This window comes from Phoenix dactylifera, chromosome 5 (genome assembly GCF_051530095.1).
Source record: "Phoenix dactylifera cultivar Ajwa chromosome 5, Ajwa_hap1_PhDact_Kaust_v1.1, whole genome shotgun sequence".
Lineage (NCBI taxonomy): Eukaryota > Viridiplantae > Streptophyta > Magnoliopsida > Arecales > Arecaceae > Phoenix > Phoenix dactylifera.
The window spans coordinates 4,441,005-4,458,725 of NC_143194.1; the positions used below are offsets into that span (position 1 = coordinate 4,441,005).

The 17,721-nt window shown below is 38.3% G+C and overlaps 1 protein-coding gene and 2 non-coding genes across 7 annotated transcripts; all 3 read right to left on the reverse strand.

Moving 5' to 3' along the window:
• Positions 1-454: 454 nt before the first annotated feature.
• LOC103708632 (uncharacterized) lies at positions 455-12,366 on the reverse strand. 5 transcript variants are annotated; one of them, XR_016413119.1, is made up of 4 exons: positions 10,684-12,366; positions 10,482-10,573; positions 890-4,474; positions 455-796 (listed from the first exon to the last, which is right to left on the reverse strand). XR_016413119.1 is itself a non-coding variant. In XM_088721442.2 (3 exons), the coding sequence occupies exons 1-2, from the start codon at positions 10,909-10,911 to the stop codon at positions 10,493-10,495; spliced, it is 309 nt and encodes a 102-aa protein (XP_088577568.1). In that variant the 5' UTR covers positions 10,912-12,366; the 3' UTR covers positions 455-734; positions 10,482-10,492. The 5 variants fall into 5 exon arrangements, 3 of the variants coding, with proteins under 3 accessions (XP_088577568.1, XP_008791875.3, XP_089786741.1); XR_016413118.1 differs by having other exon boundaries at positions 890-4,495; XM_088721442.2 differs by lacking the exon at positions 890-4,474 and having other exon boundaries at positions 455-734.
• A 3,608-nt stretch (positions 12,367-15,974) lies between these two features.
• Positions 15,975-16,061, reverse strand: LOC113462827 (small nucleolar RNA snoR116). The gene has a single exon (XR_003385989.3). It is a non-coding gene; the product is annotated as a small nucleolar RNA snoR116 (small nucleolar RNA).
• A 95-nt stretch (positions 16,062-16,156) lies between these two features.
• On the reverse strand, positions 16,157-16,238 carry LOC113462828 (small nucleolar RNA snoR117). The gene has a single exon (XR_003385990.1). It is a non-coding gene; the product is annotated as a small nucleolar RNA snoR117 (small nucleolar RNA).
• Between the last annotated feature and the right edge of the window lie 1,483 nt (positions 16,239-17,721).

Consider the following 17,721-nt stretch of genomic DNA (forward strand, 5'->3'; position numbering starts at 1 on the left):
ATCTCAATTGTAATGACTTCTTTTATATTTTTATGATACCTATATAATTTACTTTGTCAAATACTTTTGTACAAAATTTTTATGTATCGGTGATAATTATTTTTAATGATCATTGTTTCATTCAACCTATATAGAATATGTTTGCAATAAACGCTATATTCATTAATGTATTTACAATGACACATCATAGAGCAAGAATTATGAAATAGAAAGTGTAGCTAAAACCATTCATAAAAAACAATAATTATTTTAATGATATATTTTAAGAACATCAATAGCATCCAACAAATCCAAAATTACAATATAAATTGCATTCTTAAACTAAAAGTACAAACATCCTATAAAAGTGACCAACCATAAATACTCATTACAATTCATTAGAGAATATCAACACAACTATAGAAAAAAAAAAAAAATCCAAAGTAATTCACCCGATGCCTAAGTAGGCACACAGTAAAATAAAAATAAATTAAGTATTTAGACCATAATTATGCAAATTCATATACAAAAATAATAAAATAATTTATAAAGCATATTATATCAATAAGTTTATTACAAAAATCGAAAACCATACAATATCTACTCCAACAACATCTTCAATTCTTCCATATTGTCTGTCAGGCCTTATCATAGGCTCCTTATCCACTTTTGCATCTTAACATATATCTTCCAAAATTAAGTTTTCAGTAGATTCTTTCCCGCAACTTTATTTAGGTCTTTGCCCGTAAGAGTTCCTACCATCACATCAAAATAAAGCATTTAATTCGAAACTCTTTATCACAAATTCATTTCCTTCCTGCAAATAAAAATTCATATGTAATAATATAATAAAAAATAGCTTGGATGATCAATTTATAAAGATAAATCATGCAAAATAAGATCTGCTTACGTTAAGCGAGCAATGCAAAGCAAGCCGCAGAGCGCATCCTATTGAGGAGGTCCTCCATCTTGCAGATGACCTCGGTGTGACGCATTTGCTCCACATCAAACACCTTCACTATCCTCTCCTCCCTTGCCACTGACTGCACTCACCATAGATGATCGATCCCATCCTCCCTTAGCGATGCCTCAACAATTCTAATAAGAAGATGCCAAAGCTACATACGTCGAACTTGAAAGGTGGGGCAACGGGTCTTGAGGGCCTTAGTGGTTCGGCAACCAACGACGCAAGGTGGAGGAGCCGAAGAGCGGGTGGCGGATGAAGACAGAGAGAATTGCAACTCCAGGTCCTGCCGAAGGAGCGCATTCGAGGCCTCGGCATTTCCATGGACCAGCAGCATTGACAAGTGCAGGTAGCACATGTTAGTGTTTTAATTAAAAAAATAAATAATTTTTTCTATTTTTCTAACTTTTAGTTATTTTAAATATTTTAAAATATTTTTTTTGTGAGATGCCTGAATGCTGGCTTCCGAAAAGATACGGCGTTTGGGAAACATTAGGCATCTTCGAAACCATTGCTTCTCTTCCATTTTTGGAGATTAATTCTAATCCAATACAATTTCTCTCTTACTCACTGGTACTCTGTTTCTACGAATCCGTATGTAGAGAGATCAGTATATCACGTGCCTTGATCCAAGCAAGAAGGACTAGAGTGAGCATGAAGAGGATATAGAGTAGGTATAGATGGGCATCAGGTGGTGGACGAGTCTAACGGGCCAGTATCTATACCGAACGACCTTTGTTTGCTAACAAGGCTGCGAGTTTGAGGCAGTGGAAGAGGAGGCGGGCGTGAGGCGTTTAACCACGAAAGGAAGCGGCTTCTCCATACCAATCGATTTTGGTTCGGAGGAAGATCACGAACTCGCCGGTTGAGTCCTCCGCGAAACCAAACTCCGCGAAATCACAGAGGCGTGCGCGGAAACCAATTTTTTAATAAAAAAACCTGTAGTTGGTTAAGACCAACAGATAACTATTATATGCCGCTGCAACGCATACAATATATATTAAATTTCTTATGTCAATTAGGCTAGATCATCAATTCCAGCAAAAAAAAATCTAATATTTTATATACATACATAAGGTGAAAGAATGATCTTTCCTCGAATCCACCAGTGGATCATCCACCGATAGCTTTGAGACTTGTGCAGGTTGATAAATACAGAGCTCGGAGCACTTTATGATCTGTGCAATGGGTGATCTTATGGCGCCCAAATGAAGGTGAATTGAAAGATATAACCCCAACCCTAGATTTGTTAAATGTTATTATGGGTGGGGCCGTGGCTCGAGGTGCATGGCACGTGCGGAAAGAAGGGGTCACCACCAAAAGACAGCTAAATTGATTAAGCACATAGGCATGGTTATACCCTAGACAACGTAGAAAAATCTCTATCCTATTTTGCGATAAGCTTCCATTGCATCTGAATGAAAGCATTCTGAAAAAAATATTAGACACCTCCACGTCGATCTCAAACGACTCTGACCTTAGCCGAAGAGCCAACCGCTCGAGGTGAACGACTTCGGCCCTAGCCGAGGATCCGACCGCTTGAGGTGAGCGACTTCGGCTCCAACCGAAGAGCCCATAAGCACGTATCGACAAGGATTGACAATCTTAACAACTGACAGCCCTGGCAATACGCAATTGTGGCAACTCCACAATCTGCGCTCAACCAGCATTGCACGCCTCCCATGCGGATTGACTCCACATTACAGTCGTACCACCGGCCGTTACCTGACCATCAGTGCACGCCACATCAGCCTAGGTAATGACAAATTCAGCTTTCCTATATAAAAGGATGGTCTGGGGGACCTCAAGTAGGATATTCATTTCACACAAAGCACTACACTCTGTTAAAATCTTCTCCCTTCCACATTGATGCCTCTCTATTCTGACTAAGGCATCGAAGGGCCCCTGTCGGAAACTCTCCAGCAAGTGAACTTTTTGCAGGCCATCTCCAAGATCGATACTCGACGCCACCACCAACCTACTCAGCTTGTCTCCAGCCGACCTTAGGATCGTCAAACTGAACTCCGACCTCATTCCAAATTCCGCGGCAACAATTAGATTTGTGTCAATTGGCTAGAATAAATGTAATTACTCAGACACAAGAACAACAGTATAGTGCAAATTTGAGTTTGACCATGTGAATATTGTTCCTTGAAATATTCTTCGTGGTTCTTGCACTCAGAAAATACTATTTAGTCCACCCTACCTGCAACATTTTGCTCACCGATTCACTGCCAGGGCTGCGAATATGACAAGTTGGTGTCCCAGAATTAGGGCTGTCAACGGGCCGAGCTACTCGGGCTCGGCTCGGGCCCGGCTCGGTAAAAGCCCGGCTCGAGCTCGGCTCGTTAGTCAAACGAGCCCGAGCCCGAGCCCAAAATGAGGCCCGTTTAAATCTGAGCCCGAGCCCGAGCTCGAGCAGCTCGCGAGCCCAAACGAGCCCAAAAGAGGGCTCCAAAATTGAATTGGATTGGTTTGGGTTCGGACTTAGCCCGTTAACCCAAACCCAATCCGTTAATCACTTAATCCTTCCCTCCCAGTCTCCCACAGTCCCACGGTCCCACCTCCTCTTTCTTTTTTTTTTTTTCTCTTCTCCTTTCGGACCTTTCTTCTGGGTTTCTCCAGAAGCGTCCGGGTGTCCGGTGTCCCTCCCCTCCCCTCTTCCGGATGTCCCTCCCCTCCTCCCCTCCGGGTGTCCCTCCCCTCCCCTCTCGCCTTCCTCCTCCACCGCCGATGCCTCGCTACCTCCCTCCGCCGCCGATGCCGAGCTCGGTTCCGGAGGTTTCGATCGGAGACTGCATAGGGTTGTCCCTCCCCCTCTTTCTTCTCCGTTTCTCCCTCTCTCTTTTCCCCTCTTTGCCGACTCCTCCACCGGCGACGGCGGCGAGACTGCGACAGAGGAGGGGAGTCCCTCGCACGGGATGGTCGGGCCGCGGCCGGCGACGCCCGCGGCCGAGCCCGCGGCGTCCTCGGCTGTGCCTGCGGCAGAAGCCCGTGCCGGCGGTGCTCGCGGCCGAAGCCGGCGGCTGCCGCACGCGACGAGGTGAGTCATTCTTCTCTTTTTTTTTTATTATTTCTTTCTTTCTATCCTTCTTTCTTCTCTTCTTCTTCTTTTCTTTCTTTCCTTCCTTCATTCTTCTCCGACGAACCGTCGGAACCGAGCTCGGCTGGCGGCTGCTCGTTCTTCTCTCCGACGGTCGACGGAGACAGGAACGAGGATGAGGATGGGGCGGGCTCGGGCTCGGGCTCGGGCTCGCCGCTCGGGCTCAGGCTCAGGCTCGGGCAAACGAGCTTCACGAGCCCAAGCCCGAGCCTGAGCTGTGCCGCCCGAGCCCGAGCCCGAGCCCAATACTGGGCTCGGTACCGAGCCCGAGCCCGAGCCGGGGAGTTGGTGAAACGAGCCGAGCCGAGCCTGCGGAGGCTCGGGCTCGGCTCGGCTCGTTAACAGCCCTACCCAGAATCAAGTTGCAAAGCCAAAATGATTGAATGCTACTAATCAAAGTGCTTCTGAATCTCTGGCATCGGTTTCGCCTGCAATGTAAAGCCATGCAGCTGAAGAAAACAAGTCAACTAACGATCAGCTACTTCCACAGACATTGCAATCTTTCATTCAAAGAAAGAACCAATCTGCAATTTATTTTAACCTACGCAGCTCCATCTGTGATTAAAAAAATATATTTGAAATAATATAAGAATTTTGATGGATGAAACGAGAAGGTGAAGACGGCTGGGTCCATACTGTGTACAAGCATTGTTAACTTTTGTTGTCAATGAGATGGTAGAATTTTTCCAACGCAATTAAAGATATACAAGAAAGATGTCGGATAATCTAGTTGGAAAGTATTATCAAACAACACACATCCTCAGAGTCAACTCATGAAAGGTAGCTACAACCTTGGTTTAGGACTGCGGCAGAAAATGACAGAGTTGCTTGATCATCGCTTACATAAAGGAAATAATTAGAACCATAAGCAACTTTAGAGGGTTATAGCATCACATATTAAGGAAATCTGATGTTCCATGTCAAAAGTCTTTTTTAAATACATCTAGAATGACAGTGCACGACAAGCCACAATCTTATGACAACCCGCATGTCTCCAAAGTTCTCTTGTAGACCTTTCTCTGACATGCATATGAGTCTTACTGCATCAATCTATTATGATCCTGAAGAATCTTTGTTCCATACATGGTTTCTTTCATAACGAGCAACTTGACCGCAAGATCTAGATATACCATAAGCTATATGTGAGAAATATTATCAGAACTAGGAATCACAAGTTACTCAGCAGTTTGTTTTCCTCCTATCCCTCTTTACCCTCCGAGGGAGCCAGCCATCTCAAGGTGAAAATAAGCGAACTCAAAATTTATATAGATAGTTGAATGAAATTTGAGAAAATAAAAGCTAAATTTTCGAGATTATTCATTTATTAGACATGAAAAATGACTTGTATCATTAGTACAAATACCAAAATCAATTCTTTAGTTGTCTTCCTACGTTTTCAGAACACCTCCTAAATTAGTTTACAAGCAAATTCCATGGTTAAGAGGACCTATACCAAATATATTGTGGGAAAAAATTTAATGTGGATTATGTACATCACGTCTTTATGAGTAAGCAGCAACCTTCGTGCTTGATTACTAACAAATATCAGTTTTGTGATGTACATGTGACATATGGGAGTAGAACTAAAAAAAGGTACATATTGTCTCATAAGAAGATTTTCTTCTTTGGAGTCAAAAATTCAATCCCCTTTTGAAGACATTCACTTCCCCAAGTCAAACTCTTTAAATAGATTTTTGAGAGCGAAAGGGGGGAAAGGATACAATTATTATGTAGAGGAGTGTGTTTATGATGAGGGTGAGCTTTGCGCAATGGTAAGGTTATTCCATTGTGACTTCGAGGTCACGTATTCAAAACACGGAAATTAGCCCCTATGTACATCTAACCCTCTCTAGACCCCACAATAGTGGAAGCCTTGTGCACCGCCATTTTCTGGTATTCCTTTATGCAAGGAAAATTTATGAATGGTGACAAAAATGATTCTTGTGGTAGTGTATAGTATAGATCAAGGTTCACAGATCAATACTAAAACCTATATAGGTATCTTACCTATATGATACTGAGCAATATGACACGATGCTATACTAATATAAGGTATACCTCCGTGTGCCTGCATCTAAAAATATGAGGGTACTACATGTGTCGTTATGGCACCAATATAGGAGGCATATCTGTATCGATACCTTACCAATACAATTTGTATTGCTAGTATGCACTAGTAACTAAATCGCCGGTACTACATCTCATAAGTAGACACATTATTATCTATAATTGCAGCTATCATCATACATGGCCTACTTAACTTAAAGTTGTCCGGGTACCTTAACTAACAACTGAAAGTCTAAATTATATTGCTATAGACCAAATAAAACCAACAACAAAGTCATTCGTTGCTCTTTTTTCCAGCAAAACTGGGGGAAGGGTGGTACAATGAAAGTTGAACTATTACAGAAATATGGGCGGTATTGACATGAGGGCATAGTGGCATGGAGATGGTGTTAGCACAAAATTGCCTCATGACTGCAACATGTTGAGGCAACTGCGGATGATGCATGAGACGTATCAACAAGGCTTAGGAAGCATGGATGAAAATAAAGAATATGAAACAGAAGAATGGATCGGAAAAAGTATTGTGAGAACAAGAGATACATCGGCAGAAGAATCCCATCTTCTTGGTTATACATGCTTGTATATTCCTTCTTTTATGCACAGTGCTTCTTGTGCTACACGAAGAGGACATATGGGAACAATATGGGATCTAGGTAGCAGGAGCAACAGGAGTTTGTATGTGGATAACCAAGAGCATAGGAGCTTATAGGGGAAGTTTAAGATAGAGGTCAAGGGAAAAGCACAGGCAAATGCTTGCCCTACATTGGCAGAAAGTAGTTCAGACCCTTTTTTACTTACTTTTCCTTAAAAAAAGGGTAGACCACATGTTGGAAAGGGAAAATTGTCTTTAGTTAAATCTGTCAGAAAGCCTCATAAGACCAACATGACTCTTTATGACATATCAGGCCCCTCCCTTCATTTACCTGATTGCTTATCCATAGCTTTCTATATTCCACAAAGTTGATAACATCATATAAGGGTAAAGTGACATTTATCTGGCAAAACACTGTCTTAAAATATTTTTTCTGAAATATTCCTATGTATTTTAGCCTATAGCTGACAAGTTAATTACCTTTTCTGAGCAAATGCATGTTAAAAATCAATATGCTATGCCCTTTTTCATTTTAGATTTGATAGATATAGGCACATGCTTGATTCTTTATCTACTTGGCATTGAGTTCGCGAAATATTTTCCCCATTCAATCTCATACAGGTACCCATCTATTATGTAGAGGAGTATGTTTATGATGCATTTTTTGGTTTCTCTTAATGCAAGGAAAATTTATGAACTAGTGACAGAGATGATTCTGTGTAGCATATAGTACACATTAAGGTTTAAAGTATCAGTACCAATACCTGTACAGATATCTTACCTATATGATACAGACCAGGTATCATTCGCTACTATAGTAATTTATGGTATACCTCCATGTGCCATCACATCAAAAATGAGGGTACTACATGCCAGTCTGGCACCAGTATAAGAGGAATACATGTATCGTTATATTACAGATATATTCAAGTTTGGCAAGCATAAAGTATTAAACCCTTGGTGCAAATAATATATCTCATAAGTGGGCATGTTATCATCTATAATTGCAACATTACCATTATACATAGCGTACTCGATTTACAGTTGCCTGGGTACCTTAACCAAGAACCTAAATTCCATGTTATATACCATAGGCCAAATAAAACTGACATCAGAAGACATTTCATGCTCTTTTTAGCATGTCCAAGGAAATTTTTAAACTAGTTCAATTATAATGGTCCCATAGCAGAATAAGGGAAGAAATATATATATTAAAATTGAGCTATTATAAAAATATTGGCGGCATTGACATGAGAACAGAATGGCATGAATGGTGGTGTCAGCACAAAATTAACCCATGATTGCAACACATTGAGGCAACTTTGGATGAAGCATGAGATATATTGACAAGGCTTAGGAAGGATGGATCAAAAAATAAAGAATATGAAACAAAAGAAATGATGAGAAAAAGAATTGTCAGAACAAGACAAATTGGCAGAAGAATCCCATCTTCTTGGTTGTACATGTTGCTGTGTTCCTTTTTTATGCACAAGGCTTCTCGCGCTACATGATGAAGACATCTTGGAACGTTCTGGGATCTAGGTAGCAGGAGCTAAAAAAGCTTGTGTGTGGATAAACAAGAGCATACGAGCTTCTGGTGGAAGTGTAAACTAGAGGTTGAAGGAAAAGCATAGGCAAATGCTTGTCCAACATAGGCAGAACGTGGTTCAGACCCTTTGTTATTTTCTTTTCCTTGAAAAAACTGGAGACCGTGTGTCTCAAAGGGAAACTATCTTGAACTAAAACTATCAGAATAAAACCAACATGACTCTTCATGGACATTTCAGGCCCCTTCCTTCATTTACTTGATTGCTTATCCATAGCTTTCTATATTTCAAAAAGTCGATAATATCCCATAACAGTGTCTGTATTTACATTTATCTGGCAAAATGCTGACTTAAATATTTTTTCTGAAATATTCCTATATATTTTAGCATATACATTGACTAGTTGGTTCCCTTTTCTGAGCAAATGCATGTTAAAACTCAACGTGCTATGCACTTTTTCATTTTACAGTTGAGAGATATGGGCACATTCTTGATGCTTTTCTTTCACCTACTTGCTTTGAGTTTATTGAATATTGTTCCCTTTTCAGTCACATATGGGGACCACTGCTTTGTTTCATCTAAACAATACTCAACCAGATTTTCCTTTGTTTGCCTATCCCCTTTCAGGCCTTCTACAAAATGCAGTCCCACTAGCTTATCAAGGTTGCTAGGAGCTTTCACACAATACCAATGGTGATCCCAACTAATGTAATCAAATATAACACCCTAAACACCTAAGGAGCCATTTAAATGACTATGCGGAGTTTAACTGCTTAAGCAGCAACCAACTAAACATTATGTGAAAGTTTAAGCATAAAGTAAAAAGCTGAAGTGGTCATTTAGTCTCATAAGCCATTATAGTAATAATCCAGCAGTTGATTCAAACATTTAGCGTGTGCCCCATTTACTTTTTATTACTATCAAGTCAATGATTTGAAAAATATAATATGCGAACTGTCATGCATCTTCACCGGACATTCATGATGTACTTTAATTTTATAAAATACTGCTTTATTTCATGGTCCATAATATATAATCTTTTAAATGTAAGTAGAAATGTGGTCTTCTGCCTTACCAACACCTAACACCACTAAAATATACAAATTGTCTAAATGCTCGAATCAATCTATGTAAAACTTAATAATTAGAGAGAGTTCAACAACCATCCAACCATTCTGCCAACTACACTTAGAAATTTTGATGAAAAAGCTAGAACCCTGTAACAAGTTAATAATCTTTTCAATTAAATACACAAAAATATGGCAAAATTATAAAAAAAATCCATCTTTCATACGCCATAAAATTGCTCATAAGACTTTCAGCTATATGAAAGCTGCAAATTTAGCAGCTTAATATTAATTCTCTTGCTTGTTCAATGAAATTGTATGTTCCTTTGTCAATGGTCAGACTCTATCAAAACTTTGATCAAGAAAAAAAATGAGAAACTGATTTTTAAAATTAGAGGAAAAAACATAAGCAATCACTCTGTTCAGATAATGAGTGAAGTCAAGCTTTCATAAAGTTGATAAGAAGTGAAGGTTGTGTTTCTTTATTGAGAACTAGGATAGTAAGAAGCCTGCTCAAAATTGAGTGTGTGATTCCAACCCAGGTTACTGGTATCAACACTCAGTGAATTTACCAACTGAACTAATTAGCACCGTCATGTGAAGGTTGTGTTTCATTTGACTATTCTTTTATTCAATCCAAATTTTCAAAATTGCAAATAATTCAATTTTTTAAATAGGGAATTGAGAATGAGATCATACACAAAGAGGGGGTAAATTTTGTTATCTTTGGGTTTCTTCTTATAACATAAGTTCCCAATTCTGCTTCTACAAGATTTTTGTGATCTGCATTGCATAAGAACACACTTCGCATGTCCCCTTTAACTATATTTTGCTGAAGCTGAGAAGGCTTGAATCACAGAACAAATAGCCCTCACATTGTATCGGTACAATCTTCCACCCACAAACCAAGCAAGATCTTATGCATCAATTTTCAATAAGATATAATGAATAATAACAGAAAAAATAAAAAAGAAGAAAAACAAATCTATAACATGAGCTTAATCAGACGAAGTCTAGAAAAATGTTAAGAATTTTTTGAGCAAATAGAAAAATGTGAACAATTTTGAAACCCACAGAATGACAACCAAATCTAACATTTAAACAACTCAATCGTTCATTCCACAATTATTACATAAATAAGTGAATTGACAAACAGAATTACCAGCAGGCCAATCAGAACTGGGAGTTGGTGCGTGGAAATGGAGGAAGACGAAGCACGGCTCGCTCGCTCTCCATGGGGTCTGACCTCAGTATCTATGGCAAAAAAAAATCGCACACATATTAGAACAAAGTAAGAGAGAAAAAACCAGATGAAGACAGAAGGAAGAGAGTGGAGAGAGAGGAAGGAGGGTTTCCAGACGGACAGGGTCGCGAAGGAGTGGCTTGGTGTCATCTTTCGCTGGCCTAAATGGGGGCTTCTGCTTCGGGTTTCGCCCGGTGGCAGCGCTGTCTTCGCCTCCGACCGCGTCGCCTTCTCCGGCTTTCTTGACTTCCATTGGTATCCCACCGCCGAAGCCTTTCTGCATTACTTTGAAGAGCGTGGGAGCAGCTGCGCGCTGTCCGAGGGGTTTTAAGCGGATTTTTAGACCCATCTCACCTGGTGGAAACCGAAAATTGACTCATTGACTCACCGATCCCGAGCCGAAAAAAAATTAAGGGCTCGTTTGGTTCGCGGGAAACATTTTTCCTCCTATGAATATAATTTCTGAAAAACAAATTTCTAGAAAAAAAATATCTAGAAAAGTACTTTTGGCATGTTTAGTTGATCATGAAAAAATGACAAATTTCCAAAGTGCTTATATGGCCATCCACTTTCTTAAAAAAGTTATGTATAATTCCTATTATGCCCTTAATAAAAAATAGGTTGTTAATGCCTCTTTAATACTTCTTTAATGTTGAAAGGACTTTTTGGAAAAAAGTAAAAATTGAGTGATTCCCGCCTCATGGGAAAGTAACTTTCCCATGTTTCTCATGGGAAAGACTTTCCCATGAAATGTGGGAATCATATTCCTATTGGAATACAACTTTCCTTCTCTCTCCTTTGAAAACTCTAACCAAACAAGAGGCATTTCATTACTTTTCCGTTGACCACACTTTCTCCCCTTCTTTTCCTGCGAACCAAACGAGCCCTAAAGCTCTATTTGGATGATTATGCTAAAACTTCTATCAGATCTATAAACTGGACATGCACAATCAATAAAATTATAGGATTACAAACTGGACTATATACTATTTATATGACTCAACCCATAAATTCTTTAGTATTTTCAGCCCAATCATCTAAACAGTCTAATTCTAGGTTTGTAAATCTTAGATTTCAGTTTAAAGTATGGATCCGAGCTTGTCACCGAATTTTAGGTGTGTGTGTTTGCATTATATTATGTTGAGACCTATGAGTGAAACCTGACCTAATCCAAACAAAGGATGAGGCTTGGGCTTCTCAATTGGATAGTCTTTATGGTCATAATCAAAGTTCATAAAGTCCAATGATGTGAACATCAAAATTTAGTCGGTGTATATGATTAATTTTAATTTTAAGATTTAGGTATAGCAACATACACCAAAGATTGTCTCTAGCTGAATTAGTGCTCGAACTAAGCACGGGTCCAATCATATTAGAACTCTTATCTGGGCTTGTGAATTTAGGCCGTTGGATCTTATATAGACCAATTTTTCATGGACTAAATTATGTCAACTCATGGCCATTGTTAACTCTTGAATGTAATTATTTCGAATTTTTATGCAAGAAAGAAATACGTTGTTGCAAAGATTCAATCATGCTTGCTTTGATGTGCTACATTTTTTTTATTTATTTAATGCGGTATAATTAGAAGGTTTTTCATGCTTAATCATACATTATGAATTAGGAGAATTAGGAGTATAAACGAGCTCATCTTGAAATGACTTTTGAACACAAAATTAGATTTAAATTTTGGTTTATTTCGTAGGCTTGATGTAAGCTGCTCTTTTTTTTTTTTTTTTGCCAAGATGGGCATGTCAAATTACACAAGTCCGAACACACCTAACAAAGTCAGAAAATAAAACATCACAGAATATCCTAGGCAAAAACTCATCCCAAGTCCACAAGGTACCACCTGCGTGATTGGCTGCATAAGCGGTCATCCAGTCCACAGCACCGTTAGCCTTCCTAAAGATTGCTTGGCCTCAATAGCCAAGCTTCCGATGCACGGTGGGGAGAAGGGTTTCAGTAAACTCCGAGGTTCCGATGGCAGAGGCGGCTGCTCCCATGGAGATCGACAACGAAGCGCCGCCGGCAAGGCCCAACAAGGGCTAGGCCCCCCTCGCCTGCCCAAGCAACCCAGCCCCCTAGGTCGAGAAGTACCGCCCACCGTGACATCGTCGACATTAGTAACTCTCGTTGCTTCCCTGCTCCTTTCTTGGTTCAATTTTGTGGTTAAAGGGTTTTTTTTTTTTTTGAATGAAAGCTGATCGGCTGACGAGCGAGAACAGGCAGCCCCATTTGCTTCCGTACGGGCCGCCGGGGACCGGGAAGACGTCGACGATCTTGGCCGTGGCAAGGAAGTTGTATGGGGAGCAGTATCATAACATGATTTTGGAGCTCAATGCATCTAACGATAGGGGAATTGATGTTGTTCGACAGCAGATCCAGGATTTTGCTAGTGCACGGAGCCTCTCCTTTGGGTATCAAGAAATTGTATTAATTTCTATGCATTCTTGTATTAGGATTCTTTAAAAGCAATTGCTTCTTGTTGTATAATTTCATTTTGCTCATGTTAAATTTACATCTATTATTTCCACTAGTTGAATTTGCACAGGGATGGGAATTATTTAAACATTCTTTTTGGTTCTTGTGGTCCGTATGCTTGAAGATAGACGGAGACCAATTGAGAGACCTTTTGACAAAAGAAAAATGTAGTTAATAAGAAAGCTACAAGGAATTAAATATTTTTGGATAGGGGGGAGGATATTATGTATCCTTTAACCAGCTTGGGACATGTAATTAGCTCACTGATGGATGAAGTCCTTTTTCGGATTTTGACTTGGCATTTTTAAGGTTTTGAAAGGATAAAAGTTTGATATGCAGCAGAATGTGGGCATAGTGGTCGTTTATCGGTATGATGCATTCTGTGGTATGCCCTTGTATCTACTCCTTGATTTGCTGATATGGGGTGGTATTGCCTTGTTACTTCTATCGGGGACAACTCTATGGACCAATGTGATTTTACCAATGCCTGAAAACTTTCCTTATGGTGGTTTTAACTGATCTCCTCTTTTTTTTGTGATTTCCCGCTGAAATCGTATCCACAAAAATTCTGGGTGCAGCATTTGCAACAGACCTTAGATCCAAGAGAGAAAGGAAACAAATCTCTATGCAATTTATCATCTCGAGCAGCTTCTGAAAGTAAGAATTAAGGGATCTCTATGTTAGGCCCCTGTTGGTTTGAGTCATGTCCATATTTGTCTCCTCCTTCTGAAGGTTCTCGACATTATTGTACTCTAAATAAATATAGCTACTACAAGCTTACATTGACATCCCAAACTAAGTGCTTAATGTAATTGACATGCTCTAGCAACTTCCTATATGCATAAATTGGATCATAAATTGGATCTTGATGATCAAGCAAGTTGAAAGAATTAGCATGCACTACCCTGATTCCCCCCAAAAGTGGAATCAGGGAACATTGACCAAGTTCTTTACTTTAACTTTTTGAGGTTGGATGTAATATCGTGGATTAGAATAAAAAATGAGGGAACATTGACCTAGTTCTTTTTAGCCCGATGAGCATCTGTTATTTCAGCTTGCCCTTTCAAAACCGTAACAAGGTTCTGCAACTAAATGATAATCACAAATAAGAGCTAGAGATATTAAGCACATTCAGTTTAGGAAGCTGAATACAGAGATCAATGCAGTGCTCTAATTATATTTTTTTTAAAAATTATTTAATAAATCTCCACTCCAAATCCCAATCAGGAAGACTAGGGTATATCTCTCTATAACCTAATGCCCATCTTTTCCTCTTACTGCTACGTTCTTTTTTACTGATTTCTTTCGGTAACCATGTGCCCCGTAGTGTACATATAAAACTTTTGGAGGTATCCCTAGAAAAAACTTGGATGGCAGTAAAAACTAATAGTTACCATTGGTTTCTTTATATCAGCTTCCAACTAAAGATCACATCATTTCCCAGATAATCAGTAAAAATGAAATTCATGCATAAGAGTACTCAAGGCTCCAAGTCTGTCAATTTGTCTTGTCATGGGTTTTGTAAACCGTATTTATCAAAAAAACCAAAAGAAAGAGAGTATCTCATGCTTGTGCCTAGGATTTTTGTCATGGAATACAATTCAAAAAATCAGCCAACGCCGGTGATAAAACCAAGAGAAAACATCAAAACCGCCTTGTTAAAATAACAAGTAGAATGTGCCATTTTTTCCTATTGTTGATAATAATATATACGTAGTTTAACCATGTATGAAATTGGTCCTTCACAAATAATACGCTTGTGATATAATCAAATAACTTATTGACGTAATATAAAACTGGTTTCAATTATTCTTGAAAAAGAAAAGGATGAATTGCTAAAAAACACAATAGACCCCAGGCAATCCTATCCGGAATTCCGGATGGAACTAGATTAGACTTTCAGTTTTTTTATTTTGACTCGATAAAAATATGAATTAATCAACGGTCAATTCACATATAAACTTGATCAATGATAAAGGGCAAATAGTTATGATCCAAGCCAATAGTGTATGCCAACGCCAACAAATCCAAGACAATAGAAATTCTGATATTTCTTATAGGGAAAGGAGTTTATAAAGATTAAAGGGCAAATGGTTCTGATCATGGCCAGCTCAAACAACACTGCTCAAATTCTAATTTCTTGTCTCCAAAAGAAAAAAAAAACAGGGATGATTTAAGTTACACAGAACACACCGTAACAAAATCAATCAAAATCACATTATATTTGAAAGGCAAACTAAAAATATTTTGTAGTCTGATCAATCAAAACGGTACCTCGCTTCATAAAATATAAATGAGATGTTATTACCTAGCAATTGTTATATCCACCAAACAAGAAAAAAAACATTGCAATCAGCCAATAAAAATAACGCTTGGATGTTGAAGAACAATATTTCAGATCTAAAACCATTCTTGCTTATCTCTTGTAAAACACACAATCATTCTAATTCAAAATCAAATAAGTTTGAATGAAATAAACCTTTCTTTGCTACCGATTTTTATAAATACCAAACAAGAAAAATATTGTAAGCAATTAATACAAGAAATTACCGTCCTCTAAATCTAAAATAATGATCCCTTCTCACTTGTAAGAAACGATCAATCCTAGTTCAAAATTCAAAAAACTTTGGCCGAAATCACAACAGTTATAAAATAAATACAAAAAATGTCCGGACATCTGAATGCATATGCCACATAGATAGATGGCAAATGCCAGAATCTCAGCCCGGACTCCATCTCGGCAACGTAAAGCGCTGAATACGCTATGGAAAATAAGCGTATCAGAGACTCTAATTTATTGCCTTGCTTCCTTATTCCCTTATATTTTCTAGTGAAAAAATCAAATATCAAATCAAAGACAAAAAAAAATAAAAGCAAACAATTTTCCATGAAATAGAAAGATTAAAAAATTTAGACAAATAAGAGAAATAGCTCAGAGACTAAATGGAAGTTATCAACAAAGCTTTTCTTAATTCTTCAGCGTTTGATGGTATCTTTATATGCTCATCACTGCTAATTGAACCATAAACCAAAACATAGAATAAAAAACATAAAAAAAAAGAAAAAATATAACAGAAGAAAGAGATTTAAAAGAGCAAAGAGAAGAGAAGGGGCCTCAGATGTTAGAGGTAGAGATTTGCATCAGAGAGATGGATCTCAGATGGTACGGACAATGATCTCAAATCACTGGCCCGGTAGAAGAAGAAGGATGGATCTCTAAGGCCAAAAGCAGAACTGGGTTTGGGGAAAAAGCATGCGCGGCGAGAGAAGGGAAACGACGGAGATGCTGCGGTTCGGATGGAGGTCTTGGGGCGCTTATATCGAGATTGGGACGAGAGAAGAAACCCTAATTGGGCTTTCGAATTGACATATTTGCCCTCTATGTTTCGACGTATATCACGGACGTCCGATAGAGGTGATCGTGTGGCTCACGGATAGAGTTGTCAATTGATGCAACCAGCTTCACTTGGTTCAGAATTTTTTGAGCCAAGTTGCGATCCGGTCTAAGGCTTGAAATTCAATCTACCTTATTTTTTTTTCAAAAAAAATCGATTCAATATAGCTTGATGATTTTATGTCAATAGGGTTCTTTTATAATTATTTTTTGGATCTAATTAAGTATTGCTCACTAGTTTGATTATTAGCTTCTAATGGATCATTGTTAAAAGTTTGAATTGAGCTTGATTCAAGCTTGAAATGGTCTTACCTTGATTACAGCAGTTTGAATAGAAATTAGACTAGAAATTTTAGCTTTGTTTGGATCTAGGCTTGATTAAATAACAAACAATCTAAGCATGATACTGAATTTTTTAGCTTCATCAAACTCCATCAAGCTCAACAAAATTTGTTATCTCCATCATCTAGTAGGTCGCCCTAACAAAATTGGACTAGGGTAACAATAAAAGGTTGGAGCGAACTTATTTGGCCGTCTTGATAGTTGACGTTGATAATCCTCGTCCTAATCCGAGGGTAATAGTAAAAGATTTACTATGCAATTGATTTGGCACGGTGGTTTGTTTTCAAGCCTTTTAAAGTACTTCTCAATTGTGCTCATACCATCATTACTTTTTATTTTTTTAAAAAAATTAATTCATAGTTAACTCAAAATGTGAATTTGTATATCCAAACCATAATATAAAGAAATAAGACCAATCGTATAATAAAAAACAGTTTCCATGGATCACCCTCACAATTCTAGGTTAGCATCTATAGGGGATAGGCACATCAAATTGATAAACCCAAAAATATTCAGAAATTAAGTCAGTGGTTCCTTTTATATACTTTTCATATTATGTATTGGTTAGCATTATCTCTCTAATATGGCATACAATGCGAATTGGGGATCATTTTGTGACTGCATTAAACATAAAATAGTTTTGACAGTTCTAATGGTAGTGTGAGGCTATTGCATTTGGGTGGAAGATAATTGGGATCAGAAGTATGAAATATCCCTTTCATCTATTCTTTCTTTGGTTGGTTCATGCTAACTTCAGAGATTTAGCCATAATTCGGACTTTTCTATAGTAAAACTTTGCTCACAAAGATTTGTTTTTGCAATATAATGAAGACTATGATGTCATTAAATTTGTATGAAGAATACAATTTATAATGCATAATTGATTAAAGCAAGAACTTGAAAAATATATAAGCTATTATTGATCAGAGTTCTCGATTG

What these genes read in the sequence shown, in the direction of transcription:
- LOC103708632 (XM_088721442.2), bottom strand. Translation starts at nt 10,911, where the DNA reads ATGGGTCTAAAAATCCGCTTAAAACCCCTCGGACAGCGCGCAGCTGCT. An exon ending in AGCCACTCCTTCGCGACCCT is followed by an intron (nt 10,574 to 10,683) that starts GTCCGTCTGGAA and finishes TTTTTGCCATAG; the next exon opens with ATACTGAGGTCAGACCCCAT.